This window comes from Antedon bifida, chromosome 3 (assembly GCF_963402885.1).
Source record: "Antedon bifida chromosome 3, ecAntBifi1.1, whole genome shotgun sequence".
NCBI lineage: Eukaryota > Metazoa > Echinodermata > Crinoidea > Comatulida > Antedonidae > Antedon > Antedon bifida.
The window spans coordinates 18,925,280-18,945,306 of NC_136228.1; the positions used below are offsets into that span (position 1 = coordinate 18,925,280).

The 20,027-nt window shown below is 30.8% G+C and overlaps 1 protein-coding gene across 9 annotated transcripts in view; it reads right to left on the reverse strand.

Annotated features, from left to right (window-relative positions):
• Positions 1–234: 234 nt before the first annotated feature.
• Positions 235–20,027, reverse strand: part of LOC144837863 (prominin-1-A-like) — a 40,329-nt gene continuing 20,536 nt past the window's right edge. For 2 of the 9 annotated variants that reach the window (XR_013611556.1, XR_013611557.1), the window contains exons 9-29: positions 19,941–20,027; positions 19,645–19,708; positions 18,806–18,882; positions 16,504–16,733; positions 15,814–15,940; positions 15,212–15,315; positions 14,849–14,933; positions 14,232–14,378; positions 13,470–13,568; positions 12,866–12,949; positions 12,403–12,456; positions 11,942–12,022; positions 11,370–11,438; positions 10,797–10,886; positions 9,733–9,851; positions 9,253–9,282; positions 7,918–7,958; positions 6,995–7,018; positions 5,071–5,117; positions 3,600–3,629; positions 235–2,313 (exon numbers count right to left, since the gene is read on the reverse strand). Coding sequence is in view for 4 of the 9 variants with exons in the window: in XM_078693159.1 (XP_078549285.1) it covers positions 6,999–7,018; positions 7,918–7,958; positions 9,253–9,282; positions 9,733–9,851; positions 10,797–10,886; positions 11,370–11,438; positions 11,942–12,022; positions 12,403–12,456; positions 12,866–12,949; positions 13,470–13,568; positions 14,232–14,378; positions 14,849–14,933; positions 15,212–15,315; positions 15,814–15,940; positions 16,504–16,733; positions 18,806–18,882; positions 19,645–19,708; positions 19,941–20,027 (1,608 nt within the window). In the remaining 5 variants the exon portion in view is untranslated. Of the gene's footprint in view, positions 2,314–3,599; positions 3,630–5,070; positions 5,118–5,165; positions 5,197–6,994; positions 7,019–7,917; positions 7,959–9,252; positions 9,283–9,732; positions 9,852–10,796; positions 10,887–11,369; positions 11,439–11,941; positions 12,023–12,402; positions 12,457–12,865; positions 12,950–13,469; positions 13,569–14,231; positions 14,379–14,848; positions 14,934–15,211; positions 15,316–15,813; positions 15,941–16,503; positions 16,734–18,805; positions 18,883–19,644; positions 19,709–19,940 lie in introns of all 9 variants that reach the window. The other 7 variants (XR_013611558.1, XR_013611559.1, XM_078693161.1 and 4 more) reach the window with 7 other exon arrangements.

The following is a 20,027-nucleotide window of genomic DNA, read 5'->3' on the forward strand; positions in this document are numbered from 1 at the left end:
TATAGGCATAGCTTGATGTCAGACAGCAATTTTACTGTAAATGACTTTTATCATTTTTTTTTATGATACATCTTGCTATAGTATATAATAATAAAAAAGGTACAGTATTCAGATAATATTGTTGCACCCAACCCAGTATGTGATGCACATTGAAATGCATATACAACATCAGAGCAGCAGAATCGGCTTATAAACTTTAAACCAATGATCATGGACAAAAATGAAAACATGAAATGAAACTACACATAACATTTATTCAAGTAAAATACTTTTATACAATATTTGTGTAATGAAAAAAGTGGCATATTATTTCAAAGCAAAACATTCTTAAGCTCTATATACAAGCTGTACATATAATATATCTGTGTAAAAAACTAAACACTCTGAAAATCCAAATTCTAAAATACAAAATATATCGACAAAAATCTTATAAAACAGGAATGTTTAAAAGATTGCAACTCTCTAAAATGTTAAAACTCAGTACTCCTATACGTATACTTCATCTGTTAAATAAACGGTATTTGAATTAAGAGAAACAAATTAATTTGACGCGTACGTACATAGCTAGTTATTGTTTCTTTTTTTGCTTTAGTGCCACTAGCGGGGTTATTTACAACTCAAGTATAATTACAACACGTCATGTGTGCCTATTTGTTTTTTTCTTTTCAAGAAGTCGAATCACCATCTACAACAATGAATGAACGTACGCGTCAAATTGTCTGTTTGTTAGTAATTTAACAATGTAATGGTGCTTAAATTGATTAAAATTAATCTGTGTATAGTACATATTATAATAATGTCTTTGATATTAAAAACAATACAAGAAAAGTTGTAAAGAAACTACGGGCACAACATACTGCAAATTGTTAATCTGTGCATGGTACATATAAACTATTGCTTTAATATGGAGCTTTCAAATTGCGAATGACCTACGACCTAGTTACGCAATATTAATTGTGCATTAAGAGAAATTGGCAAGTACTTCTTCACCCGATTTTTCTACACATTCGTCCAGATGAATGGCACAATATGCATTAAGTCCTAAGTCGTCGCAAGCTCCCTATGTTACAGACAAGGTGGCTAACAATGAAACGTAAAACTTAGCTTATCTTGTAATATTTGGATACAAACAGGTGGATGTGTGGAAGAAAATATATGTCAACATTCATAATCATTTGGTATTATGATGGTAAATCCATTTAGTTGGTTAAAGAAAATCCATTCAAACATAATATATAGGCCTTTAGACCTATACTAAAAGCAGACCCACACCGAGGGATAGCTAGGTAGTTTCAGTAATGACATAGATATACATTTGTTTTGTGTTCATCAATTATTATTATTATTATTATTACTACTGTAGGTATCAAAATGATATAACTATAGTACACAATACATGTAAGTTATTAAAGATTTACTATCAGTAAATAAATGTATCCTTACGGTAATTTAAAATGAAAAATACAATTTATTACATTTGACATTTATCTAAATTATTAAACTTCAAGATGATATACAGAATATATAATTAACTTTATTAATATATTTTTCTCAATATCTATATTGAATATTGCCAAATTAGGAAAATTAGGAATAAGAGAAAAATAGGGTAGTAATGACCATGCCTACTAAATTTCACCTTTTAAGAATAGTCTAAATATTTGTATAATTATAAAGCAACCTAATTTACATATTCTAATGTTGAATAACTACTACTGTATGGCAGGAATTGGCAATGATACTAATAATTGGCTAGTACATCTTTGTGAATCTATCTAGACAAGTTTAAACAATATTTCTTGATAACATGTATATTACTGTGGCAATGCTAGTCTGACATTGCACATGTTCAGCCTATTTTATTACAATGAATAATGTCAAATTACTGTATAAACAAATTTTATATTTTTTTTAGAAATCTAACATGAGGCATAAAAGGAAACAACTGTTCAGCTCAAACATAAAACATCAAATACACAAACAATGTGCTATATAAATTGCAACAATATTTTATCATAAATCTACATATTGAATATGTAAGCAGAAGTAGTAACACTTCAATACAACCTTTATGCCACACAAGCTGCACACTATTAAAACCTGCATCATTCTGCGTACGTCAATAAACATTTCAACCAATTAAAAAGCTAAAAAGAATTGCTTAGCTCTATAGTGTTCATCTAGTTAACCAAACAATGGTTATAACCATTAAGTACTGAAGAATCCTCATGAAAATGGTGTAGTTTTTACAAAAATGGACGATAAGATAGAAATTCAGCAAAACTCAGCAATGCTCTTCACTCACTTTATCATCTAACAAAACAAAAATTATAAATAATAAAATATGAATATATGATTCAACTCTAATTGCAGATATAGGATTTTGAAAAAGGAGTAAGGGGTTGTGGATGGTTTGTGGGAGGGAGAGTTGAAAGAGTCTAGTCTAAGAGTTGTAAAATTGTGCTAAACCCAATGTTTTTTTATATCTTTTGCATTGTATTTTCAGAATTTTTTGGGAGATAAGCTTCCACGTTGCTTCCTAAAAACCGAAACTTTCCGGGAATTACTTGTTTTGGGAGAGTTGACTAGGTTTAGCAAGTACTGTATAACAACAAAAACTTGTATGGTTTATCCTTGTTACAGTAAAGTTCTTATTCTACTCCTAAGTTAAGTTAATTAAGTTAAAGGAAAAGGGACCGACAGACATTCAGCAATGCTAAACACATGCACAAGAAAAAGAGCAAAAAGCTAGTTCATGCAGTAGAGAGAAGCAAAATAAAGCATTACTGTACAACTATAAAAGCAACCTCATTTGAAGAAAGTGTTTGGTGTGGCTATAGTAAGAGTTTCTGTAACTCCTTCTTGAGCAGTATCAACAGTTTGGTAAATAGTAACTGTAGTATCTCGATCCAGATCATTGAATGCTACTGTTTTGTTGTCCCAGGCCTCAGCAGTGCTAGCCGTACTGATATTGGAATTTTCTTTGGCAAAACTGTAAGAAGCAAGCAGGATGGCATTTGGAAATGTGCCATTGGTTGTTACCACCATCAACAGCAAACAGATGAACTCGTGCAGCACAAGAAGATGATTCTTGCTGGGTTAGTTGGAATTTACAATATTAAATTATTGACAGCAAATTTGACAAAAGAAGCAAGAAAGCAATACACACATAGCAAGACACAATGAAGAAGTTAAACAGTGAAAGTTAAATGAAAGAATTATATGAAAGTAGTGTATGAACAATTATTTTATTGCAGAGAAGTACAGCAGTACAAAACCGTGCAAAAAGTAGGTTTCCTATACTAAAAACAACTACAATTAAAAAGTTTCCTATTAGGACACATAGGCGGCAACAACCACCCCTGAATATTACAATGCAAAAGATAGGACATAGGTAGGTAGGTTAAGTTCAGTGTCTAATTTCACATATAGTTTGACGTTAATTAATCAAATGTAAATTATTTTTTTAAATACTAAAAATCATTATAGAGATTATTTAGTGCACAATGCAATGCATTGAGAAACAAGCAGAATATATGAACATTAACAATGTAATACGTTGTAGGAAGTATAACAATGATATGATGATGACTACTTACGCATAACCATTATGTGGGTGGACCTTGTTTCTGCAATTATAAACAAAAACAATCATTACTAGAATTACAAATACAGTACAGCAAAATAAAATAATACAGATTTGAAAAATTTGTTTTATTTCCTGTGATTTGAAGGCTTTTTCACCATGCTTGGCAAAAGGCTGTTTTCTAACACCCTTTTCAAATTGCATTAAGTCGTAACCTATTTTGATCTCCTGGTTTATTACTCGTTTTCGTACATGCATTAAAAAAAATAGAAAATTATTTTTGAGCAAAATTATTTTGTTGATATACTGTACACAGACATGCATGTTACCATGTATAAACTATTAAGTATCACAACAAAAATAAAATCATTAAAATATACTTCTGATAAGAAAACTACTGCTACTTTTGTATTATCTGAATTATCTACTATAGGATATATGAAATGAAACTATATTGTTGTTTTTTATGTAGAAGTTATGACTATAGTAAAAAACTTGATATAGATAAATGATAAGGTATATAATGATGTGCTGTTGACAAGAATACTACTAACTGTATTACTCTTCTCAAGCAGATAAAAGAAAAGTAACAATACATGATTACTGAATTAATTCTATAAGAAGTAAGAAACTATACTATTCTTTTTAATAAAGTAAAAAAAACTATGAAAATGGGAATATTCTTAAATGAAAACTCTACTAATATAATTTAAGATCAACTAATAAAGGTCAACTCAGACTGTGTTGTACGACGAAACGTCTTGACTCGACAATGCTGCATGAGTTGAATCCTGAAGAGACAAGCATAGTTTTTAGGTCAGGAGAACATTAAACATGTTTTCTTCCGACAAGACGGGCCTCGTCATACAATCCAGTCCGAGTTGGTGGCCTTAATATGGCTGTCAAATTGCATAGCAACACAGCTACACTATGTGAAAGAGAGTGTGGTACAACATGCCAGGGGAAACCTTCCCATATGATGTTACATTCTACCAAGAACATGCATTTTTTACTTTATCATTAGATGTCAAATGTTATAAAATAAGGTAAAAGACCTAACATAGTTGGTTAGCTGCCAATACCTTATCTTGTATGAAACTCAACATTTGATCATTGTCAGAAACTCAACCTTTGATCATTGTCAGAAACTCAACATTTGATCATTGTCAGAAACTCAACATTTGATCATTGTCAGAAACTCAATAACCACCTTACCCAGAAATCAATTTTAAGTTCTGTATTTCTGTACATTGCATATTAATATTACTGGTACTGTAGTTAGCAGAAAATTCTTTTTTATCAAATTTTAGTATCAAGCTTGTATTTAGTTTCTTGTTATACAAAATAGTAATAATAATTTGGTGAGTGTTGTTAGGTATTATTATTTCAACAAGCAATTTTTAAAAAAAATCTAAATGAAATTCATTCCAAAATCATGCTATGTTGCATTTTAATGGCATCCATGATGCCAAATTAATTTGTACCAGTTGTTCTTGAGATTTCTGTTGTGTTTTAATCAAACTCTGCACCACTAGATAGAAATATAGAAATTATTAGTAAAATAACGTTGCTTTTATACCACAATCGATCCTACTGGCTAATAATAGTACCTATAAATATAAATCATTAATTAATTAAACAAACAAGTTACAATACTGTACATCAAATATAAAGTACAAAACTAGAACTAGCATGCTGTTTAAATAAAATACATACATTTACTGAACACTCACTTCCTGTGATTTACTTTTTTTTTTTTTTAAATTAAATTGTGCAGAATACAAATATAATTATTTTACAACTTATGATTACGATTGAAACAATAAAAACAACCCGACACCGTGAATGGTTGAAATGTCTAGAAATGGAGGACGATGATGAGACATTAAATAATACAAGAAAATGATAATAATAATAATAATAATAATAATATTTATTCGGTCATCAATGTAAAAATAACCAGGAATGAGAATAGGCTAAAGCCCAAACAGATTCTGCACTCACTCCATACAATACAATCAGTTAAAGATAAAACCATATACAAGAAAAATACAAATAAATTATACATAACATGAAATATAGTGTTTTGTTAGAGCAGCCTTAAATATTGAAATTGTTTGTGAATCTTTTATGTCATTTGGTATTTGCTCCCATAGTCTAGGAAAGGAAACAAAAACAGAATTATGAAAAGTATTGCCTTTCGAATTCCAACGTAAAAGCCTACCCGGACATCTTTCACTAGTTTTAATATACTCATTGAAAGAATGGGGACAGTAACCTTTCAACACCTTAAATCCTAATGAAAGTCTATTTAATTTAAACAAGTCATCAATAGATAATAATTCAAGCACTTTCAACCTATGAAAATAAGATGTGTCCCAGGAACCTTCCTTTCTAAACATTATTATCCTTGTTGCTTTCCTTTGTATACTTTCTATTCTATTAATATATGATTTCTCAAATGGTGCCCACATTGAACAACAGTAGGTAACCACTGGAAGCTTTGTATAAGTTCAACATAGCTAACCAGGACATATTTTTACTACATTTTGAAATGAAACCAAGCAATCTGCTTGCTTTACAACATATATAATTAACTTGTGTATGACAAGACAACGAACTATTTACATAAACACCTAGAAATTTGAATTCTGTAACTTTAGGAATATTGTCTGATTCTATGGTATAATCCCAGTTAACTATCTCTTTACATCTTGTAACATGCATTACAGCTTAGTTAAACTTTACGAAAAATGATGATAAAAGAAAATCACAATGGCATGTTTACAATAAATGCATGCATTGTAAAAACTAAAATCCTAAAATGCAAACCATTGTGATTCAAAAGCTTTTACTTGGTAGATTGAATGAAATGTTCATAGCTATGATAAGTTTCCACTGCAGATGGGATCAACTCAATCACCCAAATTCCACAACCAAGCTAAACTCTATTAACATTTTCTTGAAATGTTAACAATACAGTAGAACCCCTATTAAGGGGGAGCTTCCAGACCCAACAAGGTACCCCTTAACGGGGGTATCCTCTGAATAGGGGTAGGCCATAGTGTTAAATATATTGCCCCTCATTTGATTCATGAGAAAGTGTCCCCTTAATAGGGGTGCCCCCTTTATGGGGGTTGGCCATAGTGTTAAAAGATATATTGTCCCTGATTTGATTATGAGAAAGTATCCCCTTTTTTAGGGATGTCACAAAGGAGGAGCTCTACTGTATATAGGTTGTTATTGAAGGCTACGGCAAGCAAAGCTAACCACTTTAAACTTGGAAACAGCTTAGTTAAACTTTACGAAAAATGATGATAAAAGAAAATCACAATGGCATGTTTACAATAAATGCATGCATTGTAAAAACTAAAATCCTAAAAAAACTCAACCAAAAAATCCACTTACGCATTCAGACGTGCTCCGTATGGTCTAAAATAAAATTTAAATAAAGTTTATTTCTATAAACAAGATACTTTTACTTTCTACATTATATCAAATATACAAATTGATCTTTACCATACACCAAATTCAACAACAGAAAAAGTTGTAATACTAATATAAGTTATATGGTGAAATCATCTCAGAAAGTTGCTAGAAAAAAGAACATTTTAAAATGTTATGTTTTAAAACTCATCTACACATTTCCAATTAACACAAATCCACCAATTCTCTACTGATTTTAAAAAGCAATTGCAAAAATATAATAACAAAAAAGGAAAATGTAAAATTTAATTAAAATTCCCAATAATACTGTATATAACTTTAAGCAATAAACTCAAATAACACAAATGTTTGAAAACTGAACACGGAAATGAAGATGATGATTGTGTGGACATAAAAGTCATCAGATATATTCAAGTCCCAAATCAATGATGATATGTAGTGGTATGGGGGTAAGACCAAAACTTTAATAATAGCAGGGTTTTTTTTTTAAATAATCATTGGTTTTCTGCTAGAAAGTTAACATAATTATATTGAATTTTCATATTTTTGTACTTTTCTCATAATTCAATTTTTATTGCAAAGAGGACAAATAAAAGTCATAATAACAATGGGGTTTTTTTTCACCTAATTTATAATTACTTTATTAATTTAATAATCTTCATAAAGCGTGAAACTAATTAACATTTACAAGTGTGATATTTATAATCTTCATGCAACAAGAACCGACAAATTGTTTTTATTAAAAACGAGAGGTTGAATAGATGAATCATGAAGACAGACATTTTGTATAGATGATCTACTCTACGAAAAATTATGATTTTAAGAATTTAATATGGATATGAAAAAAGTGAGAAAGTTTTGAAAAAAAGTATAGAGTTGATTACCAAGATACAAATGGTCCATAGACGGGAGCTTTATCCACCCACTGTCAAGTAAAGAAGAAGTACTTAGATTGAAAAAGACACATGCAATGAATTGTATATATACACATAGCAAAAGTAACGGACTAATCTATTATAGCTCTGAGACAGGCACGTAAACATGAGGCCTAAAAGGTTGGCCCTTATGCGTAAGACTTAACGAAATAATGAGCGATAATTTGGTTGTATACTACAGGGACAGTGTTATATCTCTTCTTACAACACCAAATCGGAAGCTTGCTGCTTATTAGACGAACCATGGATATCTTTCTATTAAAATATCCCCAATCACCATGTGAATTTCATCCTCGGTTGCTATATCTGTTTAGCAAGAATACTCCCAGAAAAGGTCATTGATTTATTAAATTCAATTATTGTAAAATAGACTTGGACCTATTATTTTATGAAGCATTTTACCACCATACCACTACTGTATCTGTAACACATTGTTGATTATAAAATAACTGAAAATTGTTGATTAACAATATTATTAACCACATTATAAGCAAATAAAAAAATGTAAAACAAAATGTAATAGTTTGTAAAAACCACAAATGAATATTATTTATGTTATGTTATTAATTACCTAGTTGAATTCAATCATTATATACAAACTTCTGACATGCTATAATAAATAAATTGTGTAGATACGAAATAATATTTTTAAAAAAATATCAGCTGACAACATAACGATACTAATTTAGTTTGTTTCTAAAGAAAAATCAAGCTAAAAAAACAAAATGGTGCAACACTTCAATGTACAGATCTACAAGAATATTGTATTAAAATTTTATAAGATTACTATCGCACTTTTTTTGCCAAGACTTTTAAGTTAAAACTGGTTGATAAGTTTTGGGGCTTTAGGCCGGAGGTTACATAATGATTGTGTGCATGCAGGGACATTGGCATGTAGTTCCTCAACACTCTATTCTTTGATTCTAATTCAAAATAAAATACTTAATATGTGTATGTAGGCCCTAGCTCATCGCAAACCGAAAAACTCCCTACAAAATTGCAACACCAGACCAGTAACTTAACAGGAAGACTTACCAAGCCACACAGTAAGTTTAACAGATTCTTGATTGCTCTGTAAAACTTACCGAGAAAGTTAACAAATGATAAAACTTAGAAAGTCACCATCACTTCAATGACCTTTAGTGATGAAGTAAAGGTCAGCAGGTTACACAATCCCCCAAGATAACAAAATTAAAATGAAAACAAGAGAACATTGAGAGTAGTAGACTTTGCTGTTGGTGATAGACATGATTAGACTATAAGATAAAATTAAAACTAACTTACCCATTCTTATTAACATTGCTCATCTCAATCCTATAATTCAAAATAAGTAAGTGAACAAGAACATTAGATAGATAATTCAATATTTACAAAATGTATACAGTATTTACATAATTTTGGTGCTTAATGGAAATTGGGCTCTAAGCTTTTTAACATGACATGAGCTTTTTTTTTTCTTCTCCTTTTTTCTTCATTTTTGTAGACTTAAGCTCTGTCTACACTATCAAACTTTATGTGACAAAAAAATGTGATGTGCCTATATATGGGCATGATGATGTATATATCACTACCATTTAAGCATACAGTATCACTAACATATTTGGGCACAGAACACTCTTTTGTCAAGCAAGTTTGATAGTGTAGACAGAGCTTTATGAGTGAAAAAAATTGAACACATTTCTTTTCTGTACATTTTTTAAACATTTGAGTATTAAAGGAATAATAATAATATATATATATAGTGGTTCACAACAACAAACTTACTCATCATAAGTATCCTCAGAAAACTGCATTTTTCTGAAATACTTGGCAAGCTTGATGGAGTAGACAATGCCAGCCAACATAAAGAACAGGCACCAGCCAATGCAAAACCAAAGGGAATTCTACAATAAAATCAATCAAAAACCATCAATCATCTACATTTGAATTTACATGTAAAGCATTATCAATAACTAATGTCCTGTTTCTGCTGCGAAAAAATAACCAGTTAATAACCGTGTGAACAAATTAACACTAAATTTCTTGGCAGCAAAAACAAATTTTTAATAACTAGTTAAATGGCAGCCTGAAAATAACGGTAGATGATTTGTCCGACGGATCGCATTGCATTTTTGGTAATGTTAACATCATTATTAATGACCAACCACAAATTTAAACAGTTTATCTTCTAGCAGAAATGCAATGTAAATTTTAACATGAATATTAATCCCAATTGTATGTTTATTTAGTAATTGTTAACAATCATGTTTAGTCTCCTGATCTGGCTATTCTACACAAATAAATATTCAAGCTAAACATATACTTACAATTCCCCTACATAAAATATCCCTCCGAAAATATATTTTTAAAAAGTTTTTGAGTCTTAATGCTGTGGTGATTGGGATAATTTCACTACAACCTTGTGAATGTGGATTTGGTGTAATGGTTATGTACTGTATTAAGCCTTTCACAGTTGAGATCCCTGCTGAGGATTTCTTTTTTCGTCATCATTATTATTTTTTTAAATAATTAATTATTAATAAAAATATTTTATATTTTAATTTTTTTTTACTGTGAACAACATGTTCTTACGGAAACGTACCTGTAGACAATGAGTAATAAATAAGTCAAAAAATAATAAAAAGTGGTCCAGAATTGGGATCCTGGTCTGGATTGTCTCCAAAATGGAGTAGTATGTTACTACATATCTATCAGTGGTTTCAATTTGATAAAGATCTGGAAATAACTTTTTGAGTAATGCTGCTAACTAACAAACAAAGGCAATCCACCAAATTAAAAACAAAGAGACCTACCCAATACAGTAGCATAGACAAGATCATTGTACCTACCCATGACTGCAGCAAAGACACACAAATTAAATTCAAAGAATCTTCATAAACACTGTACAAAGGTTTACATCGTCCAACCTCGGTCTGGACCTGATAATAAATAACCAAAAAATAGGTTCTTTTTATGCTATTCTCCAATCACCACTTCTTTATACAATTATTTAGAATTGGTGTATTAGAACTTGTATCTTTCCATTGAACACGTTTACTGTCATACGTTCACTTATGAGAGCTTATGAGGGCCTTGAGCAGGGATCGGAAGAAAAAAAAGGCATTAAAATATGTCAAAAACAGCCAAGGCCTCTAGCGTTATAGGGCAACTAAGTCTCCCTAAACCAGCGACCTCTGTGTTACGGCACTGAGAGTATACTCATTCATTATCAAACTTCATGGATACTTATTGTGTCACATGCCTAATACCTCTTGACCCACTTGGATGCTGTTGAACTGTACACTGTACACTCAGTGGTAAGACATATCGTACCAATTTATATAGCACATATATATGTTTGAGGGGTCAATTAAAAAAAAAACTATATTTGGCATGGAAATGAAATTGTGATGATATCAGACCTGATCATTAACATAGTTGACATACTGTTCAGCATAACCAAGGACACGGTCACTGTATGAGGACACTTCCTGTTAAACAAGAAAAAAGAAAACAATATTAGGTATTAAAACTAAATCTCTGTCTACACTATTAAACTAGTTTGACAAAATAAGTGTGATGGCCTAAATATGGTAGTGATATGACATCATCATGTCCATATATGGGCACATCACATTGTTTTTGTCACATTGATTGTGTAGACAGAGCTTAAGAGTTGATCAGGATTACAGTTGATATTTGTAGTTTTCAGTGAATATATTGTTACTGATGCTAAAAATAGTAGATGTTATTGTGATTTAAGCCTTGGTAAGTATTGAAACTAAGTTTTGGCTTAAGGGGAGTGAATTTGGGGTTTCTTAAAATTCTAAACAAAATGTCGGATCTCATCCATTGCAAATTTCAAAACTTTGGGCTGGGCTCGGGCTAGCTAACCTCGGATCTATGTATAACTAAATATCCTATTCCCCCTTCGGATCTGCCACACTGCATAGGTGTATAACTAAGTAACTGGAAGTTTAGAACTGTTACTTACATTATCAACCAATGAACCAATAGTTGAATCAATATAATTCTGTGCTGCTTCAATTTCAGTTAATGTACTATTAACGTTCATCTATTTAAAAAAATATACAAAATGATTTATAAAATTATAATTAATAATAATTGTAATCCTACATTTTACCTTTTTAAGATATTTAAAAAAATAGAATTTATAGAGAGTTCCTGTGCTTAAAGAAGTTGGAAAAAATGCACTGTATTTTATAGATGGCCTAAGCACCTTTACTTCTGCTGCCTCTTGCTTATGGAATGACCTACCCGCCTCTATTAGATCATGTTCTTCTACTATCGCCTTTAAATCTGCCTTGAAAACTCATCTTTTTCTTTCAAATTGAGATCTCTCATACTTTGATCACTTACTGCTGGAATTGGCGCATTACAAATTCGTATTATTATTATTATTATTATTATTATTAGATAGCGGCTGCACTTTACCTCAATTTGAGTAGTTGAAGCTTGTAATTCATCCAATGCTGTAACCAGTTCATCCTGTAAAAAATATAAATAATCAATGTGAAAACATTTATGGCATAAAAACAGTAGAATAATTGTATTCTGTTTGGCGAAGTGTGTAACATTAATAGCAATACATGTAACTGTATTAAAAAGCTTTGCTAGTAAAGTAACGTTATTTAAATATTATTATATACTTTTATTCAAACCAATATATAAACGTTTCAACTTGAGGCCAATGGCCTTTTAATACAGGCTCTTAAAAGTATTAAAAAACAAACACCAATATATAAAATACATAAAAAGGTGAAAAATGATGCCATTGACATATAGCTACAAAAACATAATAATTGTTTGACTAGTGACTCAGTGCTCCTATCAATGTTGATCACATTCAACAATATTCCATTTCATGATTATCAAATATATTGTATAGTTGTCTTACCCTCTTTGCAACCATTGGATCAATAAAGTTTGATTGTAAATCTGTCAGATAACCTGCCATTGTGTTCAATGCTACTGCATTGCTCTGTAACATAAATCATTGAATTAAAAAAAACAATTGCCTTTCTGTGGTAGAAGAATTACACAATGTATGCTATCATAGATTAATGTTAAGAAAAATACACACAATACATAAGAAACTGGATGGTAGGCTCGCTTACTGGCATCCTTTAGACAATCAAAAGAACGTAGGCCTAGGCCTAGTCTAGTTATTACTACATTTATTAGAAGTTTAGCTAGTTAACAGCACATTATGCCTGTAATTCATTTATAATTGTTCAGTGAAAATTCTAGGGCACTATGGCCAGTATTGGCTGTAGTTGTTCATTTTCAAAGGCATTAAATGTCAACTGAGAGGGCACCGACCGCTGTAAAATGTTAGGCCTGTATTAGATCACACTCAATAGAGGACACAGTAGCATGTCTGGATTTCCTGTATTTTCAGCATCTAAGTAAACATATTCTATAAACGAACCCCGGTGGAAATTTGTAGGTGTCCCTGCACTGCTTAAAACAATTCTGTCAAGCTAGGATAGCTTACTTACCCCAGTAATTGCATGACTAGTAATATAGGTCGTAATGACAGCAGCAGACACTGAAAGATCGTTAGGATCATCACTATCCAACGTGATATCTTTTCCTAACTACAAAAAAGAAAGAATAATAAACTTGTCATATAATGTTTTTAGTAATTATGAAAGCTGTAAACTATACAATTATATATATATATTAAATAGCTACTTTTTTTATTGTATTGCATATTGAGTATATTATTTAATTTTATTTAATTAATATTAAAAGGATGTTTAGATATATATTTGATGTTTTACGTTGTTCAGTGGCCATGGGCCTTAATTGCCAGTGTCCATTGATAATGTAAAACTGTTTTATGTCTGTGTACTTAATGTAATTCTTTTTTTCTTTTTGTATAGATTGTGTCTATGAGGAGGGGCGACAGTGATGAATTTGTTTGAGTCTCTATGTCATCCCTCGACCAAATAATACCTTTTTGTTGTTTTATTTGTTTAGTCAATGTACATACTATGTTGTTGTTTGATTTGGTAGAAATAAATGTTGAATTGAATTATTAGTAATAACAGTATGATTAATTATTAAAATAAATCGGGAGAAAATGCACCTTAGCAGAAATATTGGGAATCTTTTGTGATTAGTGGGAGACTTGACTCAAGACAATACACATTTACACTTTATTATCCTCTGTAGCCCATCTGTCTTGGGCTTTATTGATTTGATGTTTTTGATATTTTGAAATGCAAGACTTGAATAAGACTACTATAATGACTTACCTCCTTATTGAACAGTGTAAAGTTGATGGAGATGACACTTGAGTTTCCAAATTCTTCAAGTGTTTTTTTGCCGCTGTCTGGTAGAATATCAATATTACTAAAGTCACCAGTGATGTTCTCAAACTGACTATCAATATCAGGCATAAACTGGAGAAAAGAAGAATTCAACATTTTAATTGTTTTCATTTAATAAGAATAATTGAGCGCCTTGCTTGTGTATGTGCGCTATTTATAAATCTTATTATCTTATCTTATAATGTTTGTGCTGATTTTGAAGATGGTGTCTACACTATCAAGCTAGTTTGACAAAAAAAGTGTGATGTGCCCAAATATGGTAGTGATATGACCATCATGTCCATCACATTTGTTTGTCAAAATAAAGTTTGATAGTGTAGACAGAGCTTTACACCAAGATGATGTCTATCAAGATACAATTATTAAACTATGATGAAAATGATGATCATGACAATGAACATCATAAAGAAATAATAAATATGATTTAATAATTTAAATCTATTATAAAATTATTAAATCAATTTATTCTAGATTTAGTTTTTGTAGACAGAACCTCCTTTTTAAACCAACAATATAAAATAGATCATTTACAACACACATACCTCTTTATAATTCAGGTACTCAGAAATGTTAACAAGATACTCCAATTTGGATGCGGTGTAAATAGCTTCATTGTTTTCACAAGCTCTGTAAAATAATATTTCATTATACATATCTAATAGACAGTTGACACAATTCTTTTGCCAAGTACATTATTTTCTTTTTGGCACAATGACATCCAGAATTCTCTGATTATCATCCTCAATTTTGTTGTAAATATAGTTACAAAAAACAAATTTTCAGAGATTATCAACTAATTTTTAAATTTAACTGAGAGGTATCTAAACATGAAGTGATGGGTCAAATAAAATCTCCTACAATTAAACATGTTTAAAACAAATATTAAATAAAACAAAAATACATACTCAAGAATTGCAGTAATTGTTAGCGGTATAGAACTGTCATTAAGAAGGAGGTCTGACAAGTAATAACCATCAACACCTGGTATTGCGCCCTTCTTATCTACCGTCTGGAAAGAGACAACGTTAAACATTGTTAAACAATTGTCAAGACATACTATCGTAACTTATTTATTTATTCCTTGTTTATTTATTTATTTATTTATTTTTTTATTTCTGTGCTCTGTTGCCTTGCCCTTTATATTTGTTTTGTCTTCTTTGTATTGTATATGGCAGAAAATTGAATAAATAAAGAATAGATAAATTATATACAAAACAAATATTTCAAGACTGTACAACTATAAAAGCTTGCTTATTCGCAGAGTTCCTTTTCTACTGAATACAACGATCAATTGTACTTTCAGTTTATTTTATAATTATTCAAATCATATATTTCATGTACAAAATGTTTTATGAAAAAAGTGAAACAAATATTATTAGTCATTCCAAAAAAAACCCCCTAATTGTAAAATTGTAGTATACTAAGTAAAATTGGATATAATGTAAAAGATCACAATGTCAATGCTTAGCAACAATATGTTAATGAGTGACAAAGATTAGAAAGTTACCTCTTTGTATACTTCACCCGATTGGAAAGGATCACAGAAAAGTCGATCAACCGGACCACCGATGATAAACGGAAACGTGGTTAAGATCATTAGAAATGTGCCAAATATGAACACTAGAGCTGCACCTCTATAAAACAAGAGTAGAAATATACATGTACTATAAATTATACTTTTATGAGTTTTCAAAAAAGTAACACAATATTAAAAAATTTTAAATTACTTTATAATAGAGTATCACGGTGTGACGTCACAACGATAGAGGGCGCTGTATGGCTGCTAGCCAACCAAAAAATGCGTTCAACGCTACTATGTTGATAAACTGTAAAGATCTGTATTTCTATCAAATTATGTATCTTAGCTTGATTTTTTTTAACTTAAACTGTATTTGAAGAAGAAAAAGATTATTAAAAACAAATATTTAGTGATCTTTTGAAATTTTAGTTTTTTTTTATTGAAAATTATTATGTTTTAAAATGACTACTTCAATAAGCCTATTCCAAACCATTGGTGACCTTGGAGTCACTCAGGCAGGTTGAACGCATTTTTGGTTGCACTAGCAACCACGCAGCGCCACCTACCGTCGTGACGTCAGCACCGTGATACTCTATAGTCAATAAACTGTATTGTGAATTGTACCGTCTGTAAAAGGGTATTAAGATGTAACAAAATTGTGCTCATTGTTAAACTTACAGTATAAGAAGGCATCCACCACAGTTTGAGATACAACCTCGTTCAGTAGGTAAAGCATCGCTTGATCTTCCAAGCAAACCACAGCTCAACCCAAGCAACCAAATAATAGGCACTAAGAGAATGAGACCAAAGATGCCAGCCATCATATATACACGATATACATCATAGTCTTGGGCCGTCTCACCAAAGTCATCAATATCAGATGACCACTTGTCCGTCTCATCTAATACCTACAAAGATGAAAAAAAAACACAGTTCGCTCAGTTATTTTATAGCAACTAAGGGACCATGTCAAATTGATTCTATTGCAGTTACTGCAGTAACTATATTTTACTACATTTTTTATGTTAATGCAATAATTTATAATTCTTATTCATGTTTTTTAAACACACTGTTTATTGCAATGACTGACTTAACTTCTACATTGACACAAACTTTTTTATTGCAGAACGAAATGTAATTTTTGACATGATGCCTAAGTCAATAGAGAGGTTTCGCAATCTTACAAATACGATAACGAAAACGGATACGTTACGCACACGTATTCGTTTTTGTAAGCCAGTAAAAATTTGTTTCGCATGGCAACGAAAAATTGAGGGCGCCGTCCAAAATATGACTGCGGTAAATTTGAGCGAAGTGCAGGTACGTGTTGCTTGGTGCTTGGCTGCCTAGGCCTAGCGTAACATCAAAGCGAGTGAAGGACTTAAAAAGGACTAAAAACTGCTATTTATCAAAATTGACCTGGCATTTTAGTAAATTACTTTTAATAAATCTACAATTATATTTAATCATGAATCATTCCTGATTCAAATGCAAAATGTGCAAAATAGATCAAAAACTATACTCGTTTTGTAGTTACGAATATGACTGGTGATATTCGTCAACACGAATACGCTTTACGAATATGAAATGGGGATCAGCTCAAAAGTTTAACAAATGTGTGACGTATCCGTTTTCGTTATCGTATTCGTAAGGTTGCGAAATGTCCCTAATAACATGGCTTTATCAATTTCCTTTTTTACTATTTTAGTAAAGGCTTTTAATTCAAAGATGTACCAGTATTTTCAATATAAAATTTAATGACAAAAATAGAGATCGACGTTTCGGTACCATCATAGAACCATTTTCAAGATCAAGTGAATACAAAACAATAATAATTATGTGCACTAAGCACCAAAGTTGGTGACAGGAAATGCTAATTGAGGGCTAATTAAGTAATTAGCTCCTCCTACTGAGTTAGATAAACAATTTAGCTTTGATGGAATCCGATTGTTTATTGAGTGTAGGTTTTATCTCTTTGATCCACAACATCTCCTTAATTAGGCAATCAAACTTATTGTTACATTTAGATAAGACTCTAAAGTATTCTGAGATATCACCAGTTATGCCATGTTGTTTTAGGTGATCGCCTATAATACTTTTGTTATGTTCATTAATGCGTTTGTAAAGGTGTCGGCAAGTGTAACCGACATAGTTTGTATCACACAAACCACATTGAAATTTGTACACCACGCATTGTGAATTAATGATTCTGGGTTTCATTTCTTTAGGTTTTAAGGTGTCACCTATCTTACGACTAGTAAATACTGGTAAAATATCGTTTTCAATCTTCGCACTAAGTTGTTTAAGTTGTTTAGTAACCGTGTTACAACAAGTTTGATCCTTGTACGGTAGTACAATCAGATTCCATCAAAGCTAAATTGTTTATCTAACTCAGTAGGAGGAGCTAATTACTTAATTAGCCCTCAATTAGCATTTCCTGTCACCAACTTTGGTGCTTAGTGCACATAATTATTATTGTTTTGTATTCACTTGATCTTGAAAATGGTTCTATGATGGTACCGAAACGTCGATCTCTATTTTTGTACCAGTATTGCCCCACAAAAACATGAAAAATGAAGATTAATAAAAAATACTTTGAATAGGCCATTCATATCACAGTTTTAATAATGTTAATCGCTTCTGTAGAAAAAACATTTTTAAAGACAAAATAAACGATTAAATTCAACCACAAACCCATTGACATCCAGCCAATTGAACTATTTTTTTCCTTTAATTACATTTTTTCAGGAGTAAATAACGTTTTTTTCCTATCCAATTTTTGATCAAAGTAAATAACTATTATATGACATTAAAATTGCATATTCAACAAAAACATTAAAACAAATGATTTTTTCAGGGGGGGGGGGGGGCAATATATCTTCAAGTCTTCTTTTTTTCTGATAACAATAGGTGAAGATGCCCATTGCACGTTTGTTGTTGCTCTTTGAATCATTACAATCAAATGTACTTGTAAACATACCGAATCTAACTCCGACGTAAGATCATCAACTGCATCCTGAATATCATCTTGGAAACCTTCAATATTTTCTGAAATTGCTGTTAATAAAAAATGCAAATCAGGTTTATCACATTCTATATGACCCTTAATGCCAATTTACACGCACATGAGAGGTAACGGTAATAAAAATATAGAATCTATGTTATTTCTTATGATCGTTTAATACAAAACACGGAGGGAGGGGCAGTTTCCGCTCGGGATAGATACTGATTTTATGTGGGACAAGCTACGCGATTTTCCGCTTACTGTTACCGCTCGTCTCTGTAAATTGGCCTTTAATCATTTTTTCACATATTAAGAAAATTGGAAATGATTACATAATAATTATGTCTCTATTTTGTAAATAGTGGTCTCTGCTTAAAGTCTATTTTTAGACTTATTTTGACCACCATCCACATTTATACTTTATTAATTAAATATAAAGAAATATATTATATATTATTATTTGTTGAAAATCAATAAACAACAAACAAAACAACAATGTAGGAATTAATTAAAAACAAAAAGTGCTTTATAGAAACCTTTAAATTTGCTATAAAAATATATTACTCTCATATATGATCATGCACCTTAGTATGGAGAACTTTACTGTTGTTTTCTGTTGATGTTATGTTATTTTATAATCCAATTCCTAAGTAGGATCTCATGAACACTGGACTTAACAGCCAAGTTTGAATAATGTGTTAAGTAATATTCATAACAATGAGAATATGTTAATGTCTCTCAATGAACTTCAGAATCTATTATGAGCCAGTTAATGAAAACAAATGCTGTGGTAACTCTACCAAATAAAGACTTACAATCAATATCAGACTTGGTTGAATTTGTCAGGGTTTCTGGAATGTCTATAAACGTCTGTTCACCCTTTATAATTACAAAAATAAAGAATAGTTATTATATTTTATAACACAACTAAAAAATAAATTTCTGTCATTAGATTGGACGATTGTGGGTGACATGACGTGCAATAGTACATACTATTGCATGATCGTTAAATAGTACTTTTTTCATAATCAGTGAATATTACTATATTTAGCATTAATTTTTAAAATAACAAAATGAGTTTATGATGAAGTTCTGGAAATAAAAAACATACTTCCGCAGCTACAGAAGCCAGATCATCATCTTTCAGTCCTTGTAATTCATTTATAGATTGGTCAACAGCAGGTTGCGGAAAGCGACC